The sequence below is a fragment of the Rhinoraja longicauda genome, chromosome 4, assembly GCF_053455715.1.
Source record: "Rhinoraja longicauda isolate Sanriku21f chromosome 4, sRhiLon1.1, whole genome shotgun sequence".
In the NCBI taxonomy this organism is placed as follows: Eukaryota; Metazoa; Chordata; class Chondrichthyes; order Rajiformes; family Arhynchobatidae; genus Rhinoraja; species Rhinoraja longicauda.
In genome coordinates this window covers 66,369,121-66,389,599 of record NC_135956.1, presented here as the reverse complement: position 1 = coordinate 66,389,599, position 20,479 = coordinate 66,369,121, and the positions used below count along the sequence as shown (strand labels likewise).

Here is a 20,479-nt window from a genome sequence, read left to right as displayed (position 1 = left end):
AGAATGGGCTAAATAAAGATAGTCAGCATGGCTTTGTCTGCAGCAGGTCATGTCTTATGAACTTAATTGAGTTTTTTGAAGTGGTGACAAAGGTGATCAAATCCTTGGATATTGTAGACGTGGATTTTAGTAAGGCATTTGATAAAGTCCTCATGGCTGGCTGATCCAAAAGATTAACATGCACGAGATCCAGGGAAATGGTTGTTTGAATTGAAAACTGGGGTAGACAATCAGAACCTTTTGGCCAGGATGGAAATGTCAAACACTGGAGGGCATTGCTTTACGCTGAGAGGGACAAAGTTTAACAGATGTTTGGGGAAATCTTGTTACAGAGAGAATGGAGGGTGTCTGGAATGCGTTTCCAGGGGTGTTGGTGGAGGCAGATACAATAGTGACATTTAAGAGGCTTTTGGAGAGGCATATGGATATGCAGGACTAAAGAGATATGGACCAGGTGCATGAAGAGGATAATAATTTAACGGCATGTCCATCGTGGCCAGAAAGGCCTATCCCTATTCTATAATATTTTATGTTTAGTTCAGAGATATGGGGCGGAAACAGGCCTTTCGGCCCTCCGAGTCCGCGATCACTCCGTACAATTGTACTATCCTACACGCTGGGGACAATTTAATTTTTTTTATCAAAGCCAATTAACCTACTCTTAGTTCCATATCCCAATATAATTATTTGCAAGTTACTAGTTTCTGGAATACTGAAAAACAGTGCAGCAGCAAGTGAGCTGAGCAACCAAGCCTACAAACCTCTCGCTGCAACCTTCTTTTTTCTGCTTTAAGTTCATCCTCTATTTTTTCTGAGTTTTCTGTTGCTGTTTTATAACGATGCAACTGCCCTTCAAGTCTGGCAACCTATAAATACAAACCAGAAACATAAGCAACAACATTGTTTGCAAGAGGGAAATTTTATTTTCAAATATAATTTGGATGAAGTTGTATTAGTTATATCATGCCCAAGTTTTAAGACAAGATGCTTTCATGACAGATACCAAAGAATGCTACAACCCTTTTCCAGGTGACAAATGGGTTCCATTTTTACAGACATTCATAATTCGTCTTTGTCCATGTTGAAAAATGCACAAAAAACCACCACAGTATTGTAATGAAAGGCATCAAAAACCAACTGAACAGAAAATTGTGGTGTCAGGGCAAGTCACTAAGGATACAACGCCTAATGGCAAGGTTTAAGGTGAGAGGGGAAAGATTTAATAGGAATCCAAGGGGCAACTTTTTCCACAGAGGGTGGTGGGTACATGGAATGAGCTGCTGGACGAGGTAGTTGAGGCAGAAACTATAATAATATTTAAAAGGCACTTGGACATAGACGGATAGGAAAAGTTTAAAGGGATATAGGCCAAACATGGGCAGGTGGGACTAGGATAAATGGGGCACCTTGGCCGGCATGGGCAAGCTGAGCCGAAGCACATGTTTCCGTGCTGTATGACTCTATATATAAAAGTTGAACCGTCTATAATTATCGGAACATCAGCAGATTAATATTTAGATAAATCTCTAAAAAGGGTACTCACATTTTGTTCAACAGTGGCAATATCCTGTTCAGCCTTTGACAGTTTAAATTTGTATTCACTCAACTGCCGATTGGCATCTCCTAAATGTAAACAGAATGGGTGAAAGGATATAATATACAATTTCAAAAACAATATTAAGCATAATTTAACTATTAAAAATGCCCAAGCCTTGACAATCAATGTCACAGAATTACAAAATATCAACTGTGATTAGATGTTATGGCTCAAAGCTCCAACAATAACCTATTAAATGGAATGCAAAGAATCTGACATAAGAAATAAATTGGGCCATTTGAAATATATCTTTTTATTACATCAAGCCTTTTATTATGTTGGGAATAGAATTACTCAATGCATATATTTTGCTTGTTTATAAATGAGTTTTTGGACTAAGGCAGCCAATGAGATCGATAAGTGGAACCCTTGCTCATGACCATTCTTTCATTTATATTGGTCATGTGACTAGGCACAGTGGCGTAGCAGCAGAGTTGCTGCCTTACAGCGCCAGAGATCTGGGGTCGATCCTGACTATGTGTGCCGTCTACAGAGTTTGTACGTTCTCCCTGTGACCATGTTGGTTTTCTCTGGATGTTCCGGTTTCCTCCCACATTCCAAAGACATGCAGGATTGAAGGTTAATTGATTTTTGTAAATTGTCCCTAGTACAGGGAACTAGTGGACGGGTGATTTCATTGGACGCCTGTTTCCATTCTGGTCTCTAAACGAAAAAGAGAATGCACAGCTTGGCATAAATCTTCTCCAGTTGACAAAGGGGTAATGTTCCTCCAGAACCCTTTGTTATGTTAAAAGTCATTAAGTAGGAGGTAACCATTCTTTATTTCCTATGGAATTAAAAAATAGCTTGGTACCCAGAAATTAGAATTTCTAGTTGACTGAATTTCTACCTCTCATTATCTGTGGCAAGATGTACTGCATTTGTTGTGGAGCGCAAAACCTGATTCTTCACTTAGCAATGGTTAAATAAAAGCTTTTATTGTAGCAAAAATTTGTTCAGAGAATGCTTGCTGACCAGAGAACTGGGCAGGTCAACAATTTTTAGCAAGACAGAAGGTGGGACATGGGAGAAACCTAATGATGAAATGTTCTGGGTATTGAGCAGTAGCCATGTTAGCTTTAAAATTTTAAAACTACACAGAGAAGACCCATCAAACTTACTCTGCATTTCAAGGATTTGTAAATCTGTGCCATTTTCTAATCGATCAGAATCCGTGAGCACATTCTCAATCTTAGAGCTTTTCTGTCGTTCCTCTTCCAATTGTAATTTCAGTTTTCTGATCTAATAAAGCAAATTTTAGTCAGCAACCTTTAACAATCAAAATACTAGCATTATACATCTGCATGCAAGCACATTCTTCCATTCTCTGCATATCCATGTGCCTTACTAAAACGCCAAAATTGTATCTACTACCAGCACCACCTGCCTTGCAGCTGTTCCAGACACCCACCACTCAGTGCAAAAAACATTCCCTCTGCTCTGCATCTACTTTAAACTTTGCTCCTCTCACCTCAATGCAAGGCCATCTCATAGCTAACATTTCCATCCTGGAAAAAAAAATTGCACTGTCTACCCTATGTATCTATTGCTTTCATAATTTTATGCATTTCTATCAGCCAGAAATTACCTTTACAGTAGTGTGTGATTTAGGGCCAGAGAAAGATTGGAACCAATTATAGTGATGGGGGTGAGAGCAGTAAGAAGTTTGAAATCAAGGACAATCTAGGCCAGTTCTGTGTTAAGGGGCTGGAGGAAATTGAGCTGTGCCTGTGGTCATGTGATAAGGTACAACTGAGCAAGTAACACAGGGGTGAAGTGGTTGGAGATACAAGTCTTCTCATAATGGTCAGAAGGAAAAAAAATCAGTGAGTTGGAAGGTTGGGATTGGGAATATCACAGAGTATTGGATGATTTGAGACACGAAGGAGCAATTTCTCAAGGTGAATGAAAGGTCAAGAAAATGATTGTTTAGCATGGGATTAACCCGAGTGGTAACAAATCAGCATTGCATTGGAAAGACCTTATTGTGCTGGGAGTGATCAACAATTATTAATCCCAACCCAACAACTTTAATGAGTTCTGCTACAATGCTCTCTGAATAAAATGAAATAAGGACATTATTTCTTGTGCATGTCATCCCAACATAGGAATCCCATTAATGGCACAAGGGTGACAGATGCCAGAACGTACACAGTCAAATATTCAGTGATCTAAAATGACCATCAATGGAAATTACCATGATTTATTATGGGAAAACACAGATATGCAAATGAAAAATCTATATATTACCAAAGCTCTCATCTTGTATGTATGCATGTTCCCGAAATACAGCCAAAACATTACACAATAGCGCAACACTTTTCGGCCCACCTTACTCACCATTCGCCAACGGTGTGCAGTATCAAGTTTTGTTATATTTTTAAAGTTATTCACTTTATAAACTTTAATAAACTTTATACTGTGAATGGGACAAGTCATTGTGATCTAATACTTCCGTGTTCGGCATCACAATGGGAACCCAACGGGCCATCTATGAGATTTCCATTTTGATATCGTCATTTTGATCTAATACGGCATCACAACGGGGGAGGGTTGCTGTGCCCTAGTGGCTGCACAGCAGCGCCGGGAGGACCTGCGCCCGTCCCGGCGCGCCCCCCGCCTGACCTTCCTCCCATGGTGCAGCGCGGCAGAAGAGAGAAGGTCAAAGAAGATGGCCACCGGCAGGACGAACGTGGCGCAGCGCTTTGCGGCCGCTCTCCTGCGGCTGGCCACCGCGATGGCCGCTCAGGGCCGGGGTGAATGGCTCCCTCTCCCCTTTCCTTTCCCCCCCGGCCCCAGGGCAGTTTCAAGGGGCCTGGCAGCCAAGCCTGCGCAGTGCGCTCCAACTTGCCGGGCCAGGCAGCCACGCCTGCGTAGTTGGGGGAGGGTTGCCGGGCCCGGTATCTGCGCGTGCACAGTTGGGGGAGGTTGCCGGGCCAGGCGGCGGCGCGCCCAGAAAACCTTTAGTCACAACGGGACCCAACGGTCCACAGGTCGTCTACTACTTAATAAAATGTGTCAACGTGGTATAGCATACAAATGGAACCTTTGACTCATCCTGCTGATCACCAAGAACCAATCTATACCCATTTAACAGTTCTAAAAGAAATTGCTTTCTACAATTGAATATCCAAGCCAGAGTCTGGGTAGAAACATAGGTTAAGTAAGTAGACAATAAAGTAACAGATGGAGAAAATTGTGGGAAAAAGTGTGGGAAAAATGGTTGAAAGAGCATACAAATAATATTTTAAGCAGTGAAAAATTGGTAAACATACATACACAGGAGAATCTTAGTATATTTGTTAATTACATAAAGAAATGAAACAGACTGGTACCACAAACAATTAATACATTGTACTTCATTGCAAAGGGGTTGGGATATTTAACCACAATATTTGCAGTTGATAGGCTTGACATCGTCACTAATTAACATAGAGAAAATCAAACAAAGAATGACTAAAAAAGCGGCTTCCATCACATCTGACTGGAAACAATGAGAGTATGCAGCTGGTGCTGCCAGTCCTCTGTAATGGCTGGTACCACTCACTATGTTCTGCCAAACAACAAACCTCAGACCCAAGAATTTACTTGATGTAAAGAGGGACTTGGCAGGGTGCATGGACAAAAATTAGGAGTCAGTTTCAAAATAATTTGGCCATTAAGGATGAACAGATGCCATTTCTTCACCCAGATTAAATCTTCATATGTGTAGAAAGGAACTGTGTTACTGATTTATACCGAAGATAGACACAAAATTCTGGAGTAACTCAGTGAGTCAAGCAGCATCTCTGGTGAAAAGGAATAGGTGACATTTTGGGTCGGAACCCTTCTTCCAACAGGAAAGATAAAGGTGGGCGGGGGAGGGGAAACGTGGTGGCAAGAAAAGGCCAGAACAAATCATGGCTAGCAACAGATAACCTCAGAAAGGATGGAGTCCATACTCCCTATGAGGAAAGCAAAAGACTCAGTTGATTATTATGTTCAAAGCAGAGATTGATAGATTTTAGATATTAAGAGAATCAGAAGATGTTGGATCGGGGCAGGAAAGAGGCATAAAGCTGAAAGTTCAGCCACGTAGAGACAGATGAAGCAAGAGCAGGCCAAATGACCCATTTGTGCTTCTCTTTCTTATATCTGGTTACAACACACCACAATCAAGCAATTTTTGAGGTAGAGGGTTTCATAACCTATGTCTAGGTTCAGAGGTAAAATATGACTGGTTACCTGGAGTAACAGCGGGTCAGGCAGCATCTCTGGAGAGAAGGAATGGGTGACGTTTCGGGTCGAAACCCTTCTTCAAACTGATGTCGGGGAGGGGGTGGGGGGCGGGACAAAGATCTAGTAGGCAGGCAGCAGGTGCAGATCTTTTTGAATAGATAATTGGTATTTTGTTATTCTTACCTTGAAATGCTTGAAATTATTCCACCCATTTTCTTATAATGCCCCACTGATATCAGCGGGAGTGCCTTTTTAAAAAAAAAGTGCATATTGATTCACTGGGTTCCTAAATGTCATTTTATTGATAACCTTTGTGATTTTCTACAAAATGCTTTCCCGTTTCAGTGAAATGAGATACTGTACAAAATGAACGTTTATTTTTCGCATTAAAGCTGCAAATAGAACTACTCTCATTTCAAATAAGCAAACCAATATGAACCAATATCAGGTCAGAGCAAAGCTGGGTAAAGAATTAAACTATTCCACTCGAGTACAAACACAGCTTCAGTGTGTCATTTCTTCACCTTTTCTGCAGCTTTTGAATGACTGCCAATTGATACCTGATTAGGGGCTGTTTCTACTGCTAGTTTAATTTAGTGTTGAGATACAACGCGGAAACAGGCCCTTCGGACCACTGTGTCATGCCAACCGTGTCATGCCTGTACACTAGCATTATCCTACACACTAGGGATAATTTTACAGAAGCCAATTAACCTACAAATCTGTATGTCTTTAGAATGCGGAAGGAAACCGGAGCACCTGGAGAAAATCCATGCAGTCACTGGGAGAACGAACAAACTCCGTACAGACATTACCCGTAGTCAGGGCTGAACCCGGGTCTCTGGCGCTGTCAGGCAGCAACTCTACTGCTGCGCCACTGTGCCACCCTTGACAAACAAAGTTGTAGGACAAATATTTTACCCATTACACAATTCCCAAAGCTCTCAATTTATTTTTTTAGTTTAGTTTAGAGATACAGAGTGGAAACAGGCCATTTTTCCCACCAAGTCCATGCTGACCAGTGATGCTCATACACTAGCACTATCCTACACACTAGGGACAATTCACAATTTTTACCGAAGCCAATTAACCTACCAACCTGAAGGAATAGGTGACCTGAAACATCACCTATCCCTTCTCTCCAGAGATGCTGCCTGTCCTGCTGAGTTACTCCAGCATTTTGTGTCTACCTTCGATTTAAACAGCATCCGTAGTACTTTCCTACACAAGGCATTTACATAATTACCTGTGCAAGTAATTCTTCCTTTTCATCCGCCAGTTTCTTTAGCCGCACATCTAAAATGAAGAAATGGATGTTACAAAAATGTTTGCAAGTTTCAGGTTAAAAGCAACAGAACACTTGTTACTTCATTCAGAACTTGAACAAATTCAGTTTGACAACTTTTCCTGCCCTCCAGCAGTAACAAATAATAATGACTAAAAGCTGATTTCGGGCAATTACTCAGCAGTTGACCTGAAATATACCAACACTTACACAATCCATAAATATTCAAGCAGTTAACTGGCTTGTTCACCCACTGCTAAATGGTAAATTTTACAATTGTGTATTCCGGGTAAAAGTTCCAAAAATATGTTGTTATATCTAAACTGTAAATTACCAGTATAAAATGCTATCCAGGGAAGTAAAAAACATATTGAGTCTGCAAATGTGGCATTTTGTCATTCCAATAGTCCAACATTACCTAATGGCCCATCACCTGCACCTTCAAGCACATGAGCAGCTTCCTGAGACACAACTGTAATCGCACCAACAACAGGCTCATGGTTTATATCACCATTCGGTGTACTTTCTGGAATAATCACCAAACCATGCTTCTGGAAGACAAAATGAGTTAGCATTGTTAAGAGTAATCATTTCATCTTTTCACTGTACCAAGGTACAGGGAAAAGTTTTTGTTTGCTTGCTATCCAGTTAAAGAAAAGGCTATACATGAATACAATCAAGCCGTCCACAGTGTACAGATAAAGGATAAAGGGTATAACATTTAATGCAATATTTCACATTCAAGTCCAATAAAGTCTGATTAAAGATGGTTCCAAGGAGGTAGATGGGTGGTCCGGACAGGACTCTAGCTGATGAGAGGTCTAGCTGATGAGTTGCCTGATAACAGCTGGGAAGAATACATTATATTAAATTTTCCATGATGAAATCAACTGGTCATTATATTGAAATAGTTGTGCCATGGTTTTTCTTTTAAAAAGAGTAAAATTAGCAGAAGTTCGTTCTCGCAACAGCCCCAATCACACAGCAAAACAGAAAACATGGATTTTTTTGCTATTTTTTAATCAATTTAAATCAAGTAAAGCAAGGAATAGAATGTTGGTTGAAATGAAAATGAACACATGAAATACCAAAAAGAGAATTATCAAACTAATGACATTTTTCATCACATTGACACTTTAAAGTAGACAATTAGCATTGCGGCCCCAGGGATTTTTCAGCATAATTATAGCCTAGGATTAAATTAAAAACTAAAATATACCCAATTCATTGATTAACTATTTTGCACAATTCACTAAAGATCACCGATTCAGAATTCAAAGAAAGATTCAAAGAATGGAGGAGCAGATCGTAAATAACATAAACATTTAAATATCTATTTTTCACTGCATATGTGACCGCCAGAGGCTATGGCATCTTAAACAGAGATAACAACTCATTGCCCTTGCAGTGAAACCTCCATAGGCAATTAACAGAAAATTTAAGTTCTGACTTCATAATGATGCAAATTTTGCAATTAAAAAAAAAATTCTGAAGACAAATCTTGCTGACATGTTACCTGCGATAGTCATTGATCTTCAATTAAACCCCATACATGGCGACACAAGACACTGCAGATATTCGAATCTTGAACAAAAAACAAACTGCTGGAGGAACTCAGCGATCATGCAATATCTGTGAAGGAGAATGGGCACACAACATTTTGTGTCAGGGGCCTTCGTCAGTCTGAAGAGGGGTCCTGACTTGAAACATCGTCTGTCTGTTTTTCTCCACCGATGTTGCCTGAGCCATTAAGTTCCTCCAGCAGTTTGATTTTTGCTCAAAACTCTGGTGTTTTCACCCATATCCTCAACACTGCACAAAACTGTCTCCAACCTCAACGGGGGAGGCCCTGCATGGAGGCATCACCTTCCAGGCTTGTACGATGTCAAGCGGGTATGGCCTGAATAAAGTGCACTCATGAAAGTAACTTTGGAAGCCTATTCTGCCATGTTCGATAGTGCGATACCACATAGCTTCAACAACCTGACTTCCGGTGATCTCTGAGAGAAACTTGCACATTCTCTGTGACTGTATGGATTTCCTCCCAGCGCTCGTTTTCACGCACAACCTAAAGGCATGCCAATTGGCAGGTTAACTGGTTAAAGTAAATTACCAATGAGAATTGAGGTTAATTGGTATATTGGTTACAGGGAATCAAGTTGGGAAATGGGATTCATGAGATTGCTGAGAACCAGCATACTCAATGGACTAAACAGCCACCATTGAAGGAAGAGAATTGGTAGCATATCAAAATGAGTTTTAGTTAATTTACAATTTTTATTAAAGTAAAAATAAATTAAAGTAATTCCTATAAGTTTTCAATTGTCTTTTGTAATGTTAATGTCTAAAAGAAATTATGAAAAATATGAGATTGCAGACATAGAGAGACCCAGAAATAAGATCTATAAATAAAAGAGAGAAACATCAAATCTTTGCAGGTCAGCCAAGTATAGGCAGGTGGGCAGGAATCAGTGCAGAATAATAATGAGGGGGCATTAATAGGTTTTATCATCATTACAACTGCTAGGGTTGGCCAATATCCTTGGAAACTTAAAGTGTTAAATCACAAAAATCGCCCAGTTGTCAAAATTAAAGAATGTAGCATAGAGATTCTGTTTCAGAGAATGAGCAAAAAAAAATTTTAAAGAAAAGACAGCAAATGTGAGGTGCAATGCCACATACAATGCCGTGAAGAATGTTGCCTTTCTCAGTTTTCTCAGGGACATAACCAAAATAAATTGAATGGTTGTTAAAAAAGGCAAATATTAATCACATTGGGAGAGTCATAAAGATTTAACATAAAACAGTACAGGAACAGGCGCTTTGGCCCACAATGTTTGTGCCGAACATGATTCCAAGTTAAACTGATCTCATCTGTCTGTACATGATCTGCCAATTTTAGTCTCGTCAGCAAACTTAATTTTCAAATGTACCTTTTCATAGTAAAGTGACTTTTCTCTATTTTTGCATATCTTCTTTCCGTTTAACCAGTAGTATGGTGTAGGTTGGGTGAACTTGGCATTAATAAATTCAAGAGAGGGCAGAGTAAACAATTCCTCAAGGGAATGTTTAAGAATGAATCTTCTATTGCTATAAATTGCTTTCCTTAAAAACAGAAATAATCAATTAACCTGAATTTCTGTTATTGTATTATGGAGGAAACTGGTTTCAAAAGTTGAAACTGTTGTGAAATTTACGAGGACAGTAGGTAACGGTGCTTCTTAAACCATTTAATGTATTTTTATTCAAGGTTCAGCCAGTGATTTTATCTAAAATAAGTGTTCCATACAAATCAAAATCAATAAATCTTGAACACCGTTTAGCCTAACCACATGCATATCCTACCTTTGTTCTTTCCCTCAGATCAGCCAATTCATCTCTGAGTTCATCACGCTCATTCCTAATGCAGTCAAAGTAGTCTTTCTGCCTCTCTAGAGCCTGATCACAGGACAGCAAGCAGAAGAAAGAAAATAGCAGAAAGAGAAGGTATATGTGAATTGCAACACGTTAACATAGCAGATGAAATGTTAGAGGTTAAAAAACCAAATGGGATTAAGCTTGGAAGTACTAAAATTCTCATCCTCATCTCTTATTTTTAATATTCAGCTTTCCCCTTCATCTTGTACAACTATCACAATCTATAACATGCATTAAGATGTTTAATAATGCTCAAACTACGTCACACACAGACCAATAAAATAAATTGAGCAAAGACTCAATTTTATTAAAATTATTTTATACCATGCTCCAATATAGTAGGATAAAAGTCACATTGACCAACACTCAACAAACACCTCATGCAATTGCAATCCTACTATTCATGTTGACCTCGTACCCCAATTTTTTTGTCTTTCCAGTTGACAGTTTCCTGCAGATCAAACACTTCCCTGGTGAGGGTGTCCACCCTCTGCTGCATACATTTGTTTTCCTATAGGCAAGGAGGGGAGATTCAGAGCAACAAAAGACTGAAATTGAAGTAAAAAGGAAAAGATTAATTTGCAATGGTAAATAAAATGAATAAAGCTGGTGGTATTCATCCAGGATTTAGAAATGAAAAGAATTGCAGGGGCAAGACAGTGTGAGAAATGGATGTGTACCAGGATTGGGTGCGGAAAGAATGGGGGATGGGGGGGGGGGGGGGGGGGAGAAGAAGGGATGGAGGGGAAAGAAGGGCTGTTACTTAAAATTGTAGAAATAAAGGTTCATACCATTGGGTTGTAAGCTACCCATATGATGTGCTGTTCTTCCAGTTAGAGTATGGCCTCACTCTGGCAATGGAGGTGGTCAATAACAGAATGATCGATATTTTAATGGGAAGGGGTTAAATTGATGAGCAATCAGGAAATACAGAGTGCCTTGGTGGACAGAGCACGTGCTTGGTGAAAATTTTGTTTAGTCTACGCTTGGTCTCGCTGACGTAATGGAAGCCACGTCGTGAGCACCAAGTGAAATAGAAGAGGTTTGGAGAGGTGTATGCAGCCTTCTATCTCACGGAAGAGATCCCTGGATCTCTGCTAGTTGGGTGAAAGGTGAGGGTCAAAGGAACCTTATCCTTGTTCCATCTGGGGAAAGGGGGAGCGATGGCAGAACTGCAGGGAACAGAGGAGATATGGGTGTGGGATGTGTCCACAACGGAGTATGTTTACTGAAGAGAGGAAATCTCAGATGTCCTAAAGTGGAAAGCCTCGTCTTGGCAGCAAATGCAGTGAAGACAGAGCAATTGAGAGTAAGGGATGGTATCCTTGCAAGAAGCAGGGTAGGAGAAAGTGTGAAGATAACTGTGGAAGTTAATGGATTTATAGTTAGCATCAGTCAATAATCAATCTCCTGTGATGGAGAGAGGGAGGGGGTAGAAGCATCAGGGATAGTCCAAGTGAATTTGAGGGAAGTTGGTGGAAAGGTGATGAACTGAGTTCTGCACGGATGCAGGAAGCAGCCGTTTGGAGTCATCGATGTAGCAAAGAAAGGGTTGGGGTTGATGCCGGGGCACGTTTGAACAAGGACTGTTCAATGTAACAACAAAACTGCAGGCATACCTGGGGCCCATGCGAGTGCCCATGGATACACCTTTGATGAAGAAAGTGAGAGAAGTCAAAAGAGAAGTTGTTGATGATGAAGACAAGTTCCACCAGGAAGTTGTTAGTTGTGAGGAACTAATTAAGTCTCGGAGGGTGCAAAACCTTCCTGGTGGGGAATGGAGGTGTAAAGAAACTAGTCACCCATGGTAAAGATGAGATGATGGGGAACTAGGAATTGAAAGCTAGTGAAGTGTTGTACAGCATGTGAGGTGTCTGGGATGTAGGTCGGGAGCTGGACAAGGGAGGACAATATATAATCAAGGTATTTAGAGATGTGTTCAGTGGGGCAGTGGCAGGCAGAAACAATGGGCCTGCTATCCAAAGACGTGCAGGTTTGTAGGTTAATTGGCTTCTGTAAATTGTCCCTAGTGTGTAGGATAGAATTAGTGCTGGTCATTTCTGGTCAGCATAGACTCAGTGGGCTGAAGGGCCTGATTCCCCACTGTATCACTCCAAACTAAACTAAACCATCATTGTTGGCTATCAGCTTGTTCTAGAGCTGCCAAGTTTCACTCACCCACGCAGCCAGCGTTAATGTTGATGAACAAACTTTTTTTCCATTTTTCCCCCAATTCTTACAAAGTAATGAGGTTCCTAAGTAAAATGTAATTATAGATCTAGACACAAATGGTTGTTCAGCTTACTTGAGGACAACTCATTACTAAAGCTATTTAAAATGCAACTAATTGAGACTTTGTTAACAACATATATAATTGTGCGAAATACATAAATACAAAATTGAGAGGAGTGTATGTGGACAAACAGAGGAAAGGATCGGTAGCAGTGAGCGGGTTGTGGGCTAATCCCCCATGCCCTCAGAGGCACTCTGGAGGTTCCAAGGTCAGCTGCGGGAGGCATCCTAGCACACAGAGGATGTGGCGGCTGCAGGAGGTGAGGGGACAGTGCATTCGCGGTTCAAGGTGTCGGTGGAATGGGCTGCTGAACACTCTGCAACAGCGTCAGGATCTCGTGGATCAGGCACCGCTGGTGGCACAGCAGACGTCAGATGAACACACAGATTGAGCATGGCCTGCAGCAGCATGGAGTGGAAGACGACATCGACATTATTGCCAGGCCAGGCCAACCCCTACAACTTCAAACCAGTGCCGCCATCTGTACATCGAGTCTTTAAGGCCAAGATAAGACTCTATACTTTTAAAAACTTTAAACGTGAAAGAAACAAGGTGGCGCCAGAAATGTGGCGACTCTGTGTATTGCTTTGGTGAAGTCTATTGTTCTTACACCACAATCATTGCACTTTTGTATTTACATATGACTGTGCGTCTGTATGATTTTACTAAATTGTGTGCAAAACGAAGAATATCTACGTACATGACACAATAAAGTACCATTGATATACTTAGATTTCCGTAGATATTAGTCATCCAGAATGTAATTATTATGTCAGCTTGAGATTCCTCTGGCTAAAGTTGAGAACAGCTAAGTATTGAAATTCAAGAAATTTTACCCTGAAGGTTCCAAAAATGTAATAGATTTATGTACCAAAAATCAATGCCTGTCTGAATTTTAATGATTCCATTGATATTCATTTCAGTTTCGGGCATGTGTACGTAGTGAATATTCAATTGAGTTATTGGCCTCATCCATATTACTCTGTTCTTAACTTGGAAAAAAACTTTCTTATCACAAGTCCGAAGATTCAAACTGAATACTTCATACCACGTTGTTACCACATGGCAACTGGTCCTTCAGTCCATATGATGAAACAAAACACCTCAAAATAACACATCGTCCCACATACAATTAAAAACTGTAACACCTTTTGCAGTGTAACAAGTGACAGTTAGACGCAAGATAGCATCTACCAAATTTCCAAAAGACCTACATAATGAAAATAATTGTCGGATAAATTATCAATATCCAGAACAATCCTTAGTCTTCGACATACCTCTATAAGTTCATCTCTTTGCCGAATACCTTCTTTTAATTCTTCTACTTTATGTTGTGACACGTGGTACATATGTTTCTGTCGTTCCAGTTCCTAACAAAGAGAATCAGTTTAAATATAGTTTTTATAAAAATCTATTCCTGATTTATAATATTTTGATGGTGAAATTACATTGCGAGGAGCCAGATAACACAAGTTCTTGTTTTTTCCCCTAATCTTCAACTTCCTCCCTTTCCTGTTGAGTTCTTGCCAGTGTAAAGAATCAACACCAGCAACACGATATGTATATGAGCACAATTTTTGGGCTTACAACACAGCAGTGTGAATATTGATTTTTCTAACTTCAAATAACCCTTGCATCCCCTCTCTCTCCACCCATCCCCCACCCTAGTCATTGTACTAGTGTCAATGTTGTCCTGGTGAGTTTCATTGTCCAAAACTCGTTTTCACAGAGCCCACTGCTAAAAATGGCCTGTTACCTTTATCATTGTTACTTTTTTGCATATCTTTCATTCATTTATTCTATATCACCAATATCACCGTCTATGACTCTTGTTTTCCTTTCCCCTGACTCTCAGTGTGAAGATGGGTCTCAACCCAAAACCTCACCTATTCCTTTTTTCCAGAGATGCTGTCTGACCCGCAAAGTTACTCCAGCTTTTTGTGTCGATCTTGGACAAACTTAGATTGTTTTAGAGGTTGAGAGGAAGCCTGGTAGAAGTATATAAAATTCTGAGAGGCACAGATAGGGAAGACAGTCAGAACCTTTTACCAAGAATGGTAAGGTTTTTTTTCCCAAGAGTGTGCAGATGCCTGGTACATGCTGCCAGCAGTGGTGGTGGAAGGAGATATGACAGTGGTATTTAAAGGGCTTTTACATGGGCTCATGGATGTGCAGGGAATGGAGGGACATGGAATACATGCAGACAGAGGAGATTACCTTGGCAGCATATTCCTGTGCTATTCTGTTCTATGTGTCTCAGGGATCAGTGCTGGGCCCTTTGCTGTCTGTGGTTTATATTAATGATTTGGCTGAGAATGTACAAGGCATGATTAGCAAGTTTGCAGATGACATGAAAGTGGGTGGCCTTGTAGATAGCAAAGATGGTTATCGAAAATTGCAGAAGGATCCTGATCAGTTGGGCACGGTGGTCAAGGCGGCGTTCGGCACATTGGCTTTCATCAGTCAAAGGTCAGGAGGTTACGTTACAGGTATATAAGGCATGGGTGAGGCCACATTTCAAGTATTGTGTTCAGTTTTGGTCACCCTGTTAAAGAAAAGATATTGGTCAACTGGAAAGTGTACAGAGAAAATTTACGATGAATGTCACCAGGAATCGAGGGTCCGAGCGAAAGGGAGAAGTTGAGCAGGCTAGGACTCTATTCCTTGAAGCACAGGAGGATGAAAGATAATCTTATAGAGGTGCATAAAATCATGAGGGGATTAGAGGGGGTAAATGCACATAGGATTAAGGTGAAGGGAGAAAGATTTTATGGGTACCAGAAGGGCAACTTTCTTTTTTTTATAAAAAGGGGGTGCAACAAGCTGCCAAAAGAGGTAGTTGAGGCAGATACCATCACAATGTTTAAAAAACATTTGGACAGGCAAATGGATGGGATAGGTTTAGAAGGATATGGGCCAAATGTAAGCAGGACTTGGAGGGCCGAAAAGGCCTGTTTCCGGCTGTAGATATATGATATGATGATATGATAGGTGGGACTAGTGTAGATTCTGCATGTTGGTCGATGGGAGCAGGTTGGATCAAAGGGCCTGCTTCCACGCTGTATGGTTCTATGACTCAATAACATAGGCATAGAACAGGGGTGGCCAAACCGCTGCTCGTGAGCTACATGCGTCTCTTTGACCTTTAATATGCGGCTCGTGGAAATATGTTGTCTGAGCTCCTTTTTTCATCACAGTTAATATAAAAGGTAAATAAGAAAAAATGTCAAGCTTTATAATTATTTACTGGGTATGAATTGAGACCCCATTGGAATAAAACGTAAGTTTAATGTTCGGTTAGTAAAAATATTTAAGTTCATGTCTTGCGGCTCTTTTGTTCATGTCTTGCGGCTCTCAAACATCTGAACTTTATCGTATGTGGCTCTTACATTAAGCAAGTTTGGCCACCCCTGGCATAGAACATAAAACAGTTCAGCACAGGAATGGCCTTTTCAGCCCACAATGTTTGTGTTGGACTTGATGCCAAGGTAAACCGATCTCACCTGTCTGTACATGATCTATATCCCATATTCCTCACACTTCCATGTGCCGATCTAAAAGCCTCATAAATGCCACTATCGTATTTGCCTACACCACCACTCCTGGCTTCGCTTTCCAGAATCTCACCACTCTGTGTAAAAAGAAAGTTACCTCGCACATCTCCACTAAACTTTCCCCTGCTAGCTCAAGTTCATCGAATAACTACATGCAGAAAACGATACTCTATTCAAAAACTGTAAGATAATTGATACAAGTGCTTTGGGACATCCTGAAACACACATAGTGTGCTGTGAAAAACTGCGCTTATTATTTATTGAAAACAAAAAGTGTGGAAATGTGAAATTTAAAAACAGATTTTTAGAGATGCAGGTAGGCCGACAAGTATGTTAAGAGAGAAAAATAATTAACATTACAGGCTGGTGGTTTTTTATTGGAACGTGAAAAACGATCAACCTGAAAGGTATCTCTTTCTTTCCCCATATATGCTACTTGACCAGCTGAGTATTTTCTGTTTTATTATAATTTATCCTTTCTTCTTTCTGATTTTTTTTAAAATTCCGAATTTTAAAAAAAATGTACACACTTCTATTTCACGATCATTCATTAACTTGCAAAAACGTAAGTTAATCTGCTCTTCAGTAACCATCCCTTAACCAGATTTATCACTGTCATAGTCATATAGTCAAAGCACAGAAATAGGCCCACTGGTCCAATTTGCCCATGGTGACCAAAATGCCTCATCTACAATAGTCCCACCTGCCTGCGTTTGACACATATCCCTCTAAACCTTTCCCATCCATGTTCTGTTCAAATGTCATTTAAATGTTGTTATAGTACCTGCCTCAATTATCTACTATGGCAGCTTTTTGCATATACCCACCACCCTCTGTGTGAAAAAGATTTCTCCTCAGGTTTCTATTAAATCTTTCCCCTCTCACCTTAAGCCTATGTCACCTGGTCCTTGATTCCCTTACTCTGGGTAAAAGACTGAATGCATCTAGCCCATATATTCCCCTCGTGATCTTGTACACCTTGGAAATAATTAGCCTTAGCCTCCTGCACTTGAAGGAATAATGTCCTAGCTTGCCCAGCCTCTTGCTAGTGCTCAGGCCCTCAAGTCCTGGCAACATCCTCGTAAATCTCTGCATTCTTTCCAGCTTTATCTTCCCTGTACACGGTCCAGCTTCCACTGAGGTTTAATGCCATTCCTTGGAAAATTATAATGGAATACATTTATAATGGAATACATTTAGATAATTGCAGCTAAGTATGTGGCTCCAAGTTTTTTTGATGTTTTCATTAATGATGAATTGGTTACATCCACACTCAAGCACCACATATCTCCATGAATAAAGACAATTGAATGAATCTTGCAGCAAAAGGCAAATCAGTTAAATTTGTTAAAAAATACATCCACAGTTGTTATATTACAATTGTTTCCATCTCCTGATCAATAAAGTGCAAAATGAACAGTAATGCCCAGCAAAAATATGTGCTGGAAGAACTTGGAGGATCAGGCAATACCTTTGGAGGTAGAGTCAAGTCTGCATTAGGACTGAGACTGTAAAGGGAAGAGAGCCTGTGTAAAGAGTTGAGAAACTGGCAACCGTTTTGTGAATCCAGGTGAAGAGGGATTTATAGGCAGATGGGAAAGCAATAGAGGCTGTAGATAATGAAAGGTTGCAGATTATGGATGCTGGTAACAAAAGAAGGTGATAAGTGCAACTGGATAAGGAAGTGATGATGGGCAGATAGGAACAGTAGAGGGACCTACTGGGTTGAGCGTGTGGGTGACAGGCAAATGGAACCAAGTGAGGGGGGTGGAAAGAAACTGAATAACAGGTGGTTGGGGAGGGGAGGGGCAGGTTACCTGAAATTGGAAAATTCATATGTTAGAATATTAGAATATCAAGGCGGAAAATAAGATGTTCCTCAAGTTTGCGTTTGGTCTCAACATGACAGCGGAGGAGACTGATGACAACGGGTTAGTTTGAGAATTAAATGGGGAACGATAATGGCTTCACCCATTGATTTCCTCCAGCAGCTCTTTTTGTATCAGATTGCAGCATCTGCAGTAACTCTCAGCCACTCCTATAGTTGCTCATAACCAATTACCTTAGATTTTTCCTCATTCTCTCTATATAGTTCGGCCATCTGCTCTTCCATCTCCTCAATTACATCTTTTAGGGTGTCCACTTGGTAGATGAGATTTGATTTATCATTATCTAGTTGTGCATTTGAGACCATAGCTTTTTTATATTTTTCTTCTACTTCAGATAAGGAATCCTGTAAGTTAAAATAATTCATTTTCCAGTGACAGCATGAATGATGTTCGAACCAACCATAAAACAAAAGGAACGTGCAGCAATAAAGATAAAGTTAACCTGACAATTTTGCGGTAGGCTGGAACACCAACATAATAACAGTCAGATAGATTCTCATAATTTCTTCATCGTAAATCTATAACCAACATGCATTAATTAATTCCCCTGTTGTTCCCCCTGTTTTTAATTAGAACGTTTATGATAAATGCAATGATAATAAACAATAGGGTTCTGATGAAGGGACACTGACCTGAAACTTTAACTCTATTTGCCTCCCTGCAAAATGCTGCCTGACTTCATGATAATTTCCAGCACTGTTTTTATTTGGGATAAAAACACGGTTGTAGACAATTTCCTTTTGTAAACAATTGCTCTCTTCAAATTTTAAACTCCTAAATGCATGTGAAAATTATACCAGGCAAACAGCCAACAGGTGGCTCATGCCAAACCTTAACAGTTTGCGATTCTGAAGTCTAAGGTTTGGTTCCCGTGCATCTTAGTGACAGAATATACTGGCAAAACACTGAAAAGAGTGCATAATTTGGACATATAATATCTTCAGATTAAATCGTTTTGAAAATGTATCTCATGGATTCTTAGCAGTTAGGTAAATATTAGAGACCCACCTCAATCTTCACCCTCTTTGAATGCATTTTTGTCCCAGTCAAGATTTGTTATTATAGAAATTTATCAACCTATAAGGCCACAATGACCACATTTTCCCATATTCCTAATAAAATACAAATGCAGAATTTGACAGCTTACAATAAGTAACTCTGAGAAGGCAAGTAAAACAAAATAACAATGTTGACAGCAAGCTAACATGCCTTCACCATCTGTTAGAGTTTACATTTTCAGTGATATCCTTAAATGGGATTTTCACCTCTGTCTTCTGCTTCTCCTGCAGGTAAGTCCTGAAGTATTTTTACTTGCACATATATTTAATTAAATCTACCAAAACTCAAAACTATAACCTTCTTCAACTTTGGTAGCATAAAATTAAAAACATGCAGAATGCAGACAGTAACAAAGCAGAAATTAGAAAATCGGGTGTTGCAGCCACAAGAATAATATTTAGCTCCAAATAACATGTTTAGACCAGCCAAGTTTTCAAAGAAACAACTTAGTATAAGCAATCATTGCTAGACAGAAGGAACATTGAAACTTTGTCAGAGAAAATATCTCACCAATAATCATGCCATGCAAAAGTACATAATATTTCACACATATAAAGAGCTGTCTAGTGAAAGATTATTAAATTGAACTCCTTTAAATTTCTATGATGAAACAGATTTTTAATTGATAGAAATCAATCAGAATTAAAAATAATATTCCACAAATATTCTCAGTCCCACTTTTGAAACTCATCAACTAAAATGTTAGTTCACACTTTTGATTAGTTTGTACATGAATTCAACCAGTTTTTGACATTTCAGTCTCTTCAGATTAAAATCCTGACTTTTCCAAATAGCTTAGTTAAAAAAATAACCCATCTCACCTAAAACAACCATTAATCAGCCAAGCATTCAATAACTTTAAAGCAGAACTTTGTTTTTTTTCCTTTTGTGGAGAAATCTGCATGTTAAAAGACTGCTTCAAGAACTAGCTGTGATGAAAAATCTTAAACTACTTTTGATTCCAGTTGCAACTGAAATTTTCACTTCAACCTCCCGACCACATTTCCCAATATCCCCTCTTTTTGAAATGATCAAAAAATATATCACTCCTGGAAGTATTACTGCTTATGTGCAGTAGTATAGTTTGAAAACATGCAACAAAAAAAATCTGCATTAGGAAAATGATTAGGCTGGCGTCCAACACATTTCTGTTGTGCTTTACCTTTA

General features: G+C 39.7%; 1 protein-coding gene across 9 annotated transcripts in view; it reads right to left on the bottom strand.

Moving 5' to 3' along the window:
* Window positions 1-20,479, bottom strand: part of lrrfip2 (leucine rich repeat (in FLII) interacting protein 2) — a 76,243-nt gene that overhangs the window by 1,453 nt on the left and 54,311 nt on the right. For 4 of the 9 annotated variants that reach the window (XM_078397906.1, XM_078397907.1, XM_078397908.1 and 1 more), the window contains 9 exons: window positions 18,427-18,597; window positions 14,088-14,180; window positions 10,936-11,028; window positions 10,446-10,538; window positions 7,519-7,651; window positions 7,062-7,111; window positions 2,719-2,839; window positions 1,544-1,623; window positions 762-866 (listed from right to left, as the gene is read on the bottom strand). In XM_078397906.1, coding sequence (XP_078254032.1) covers window positions 762-866; window positions 1,544-1,623; window positions 2,719-2,839; window positions 7,062-7,111; window positions 7,519-7,651; window positions 10,446-10,538; window positions 10,936-11,028; window positions 14,088-14,180; window positions 18,427-18,597 — 939 coding nt within the window. The remainder of the gene's footprint in view (window positions 1-761; window positions 867-1,543; window positions 1,624-2,718; window positions 2,840-7,061; window positions 7,112-7,518; window positions 7,652-10,445; window positions 10,539-10,935; window positions 11,029-14,087; window positions 14,181-18,426; window positions 18,598-20,479) is intronic. The other 5 variants (XM_078397915.1, XM_078397911.1, XM_078397912.1 and 2 more) reach the window with 2 other exon arrangements.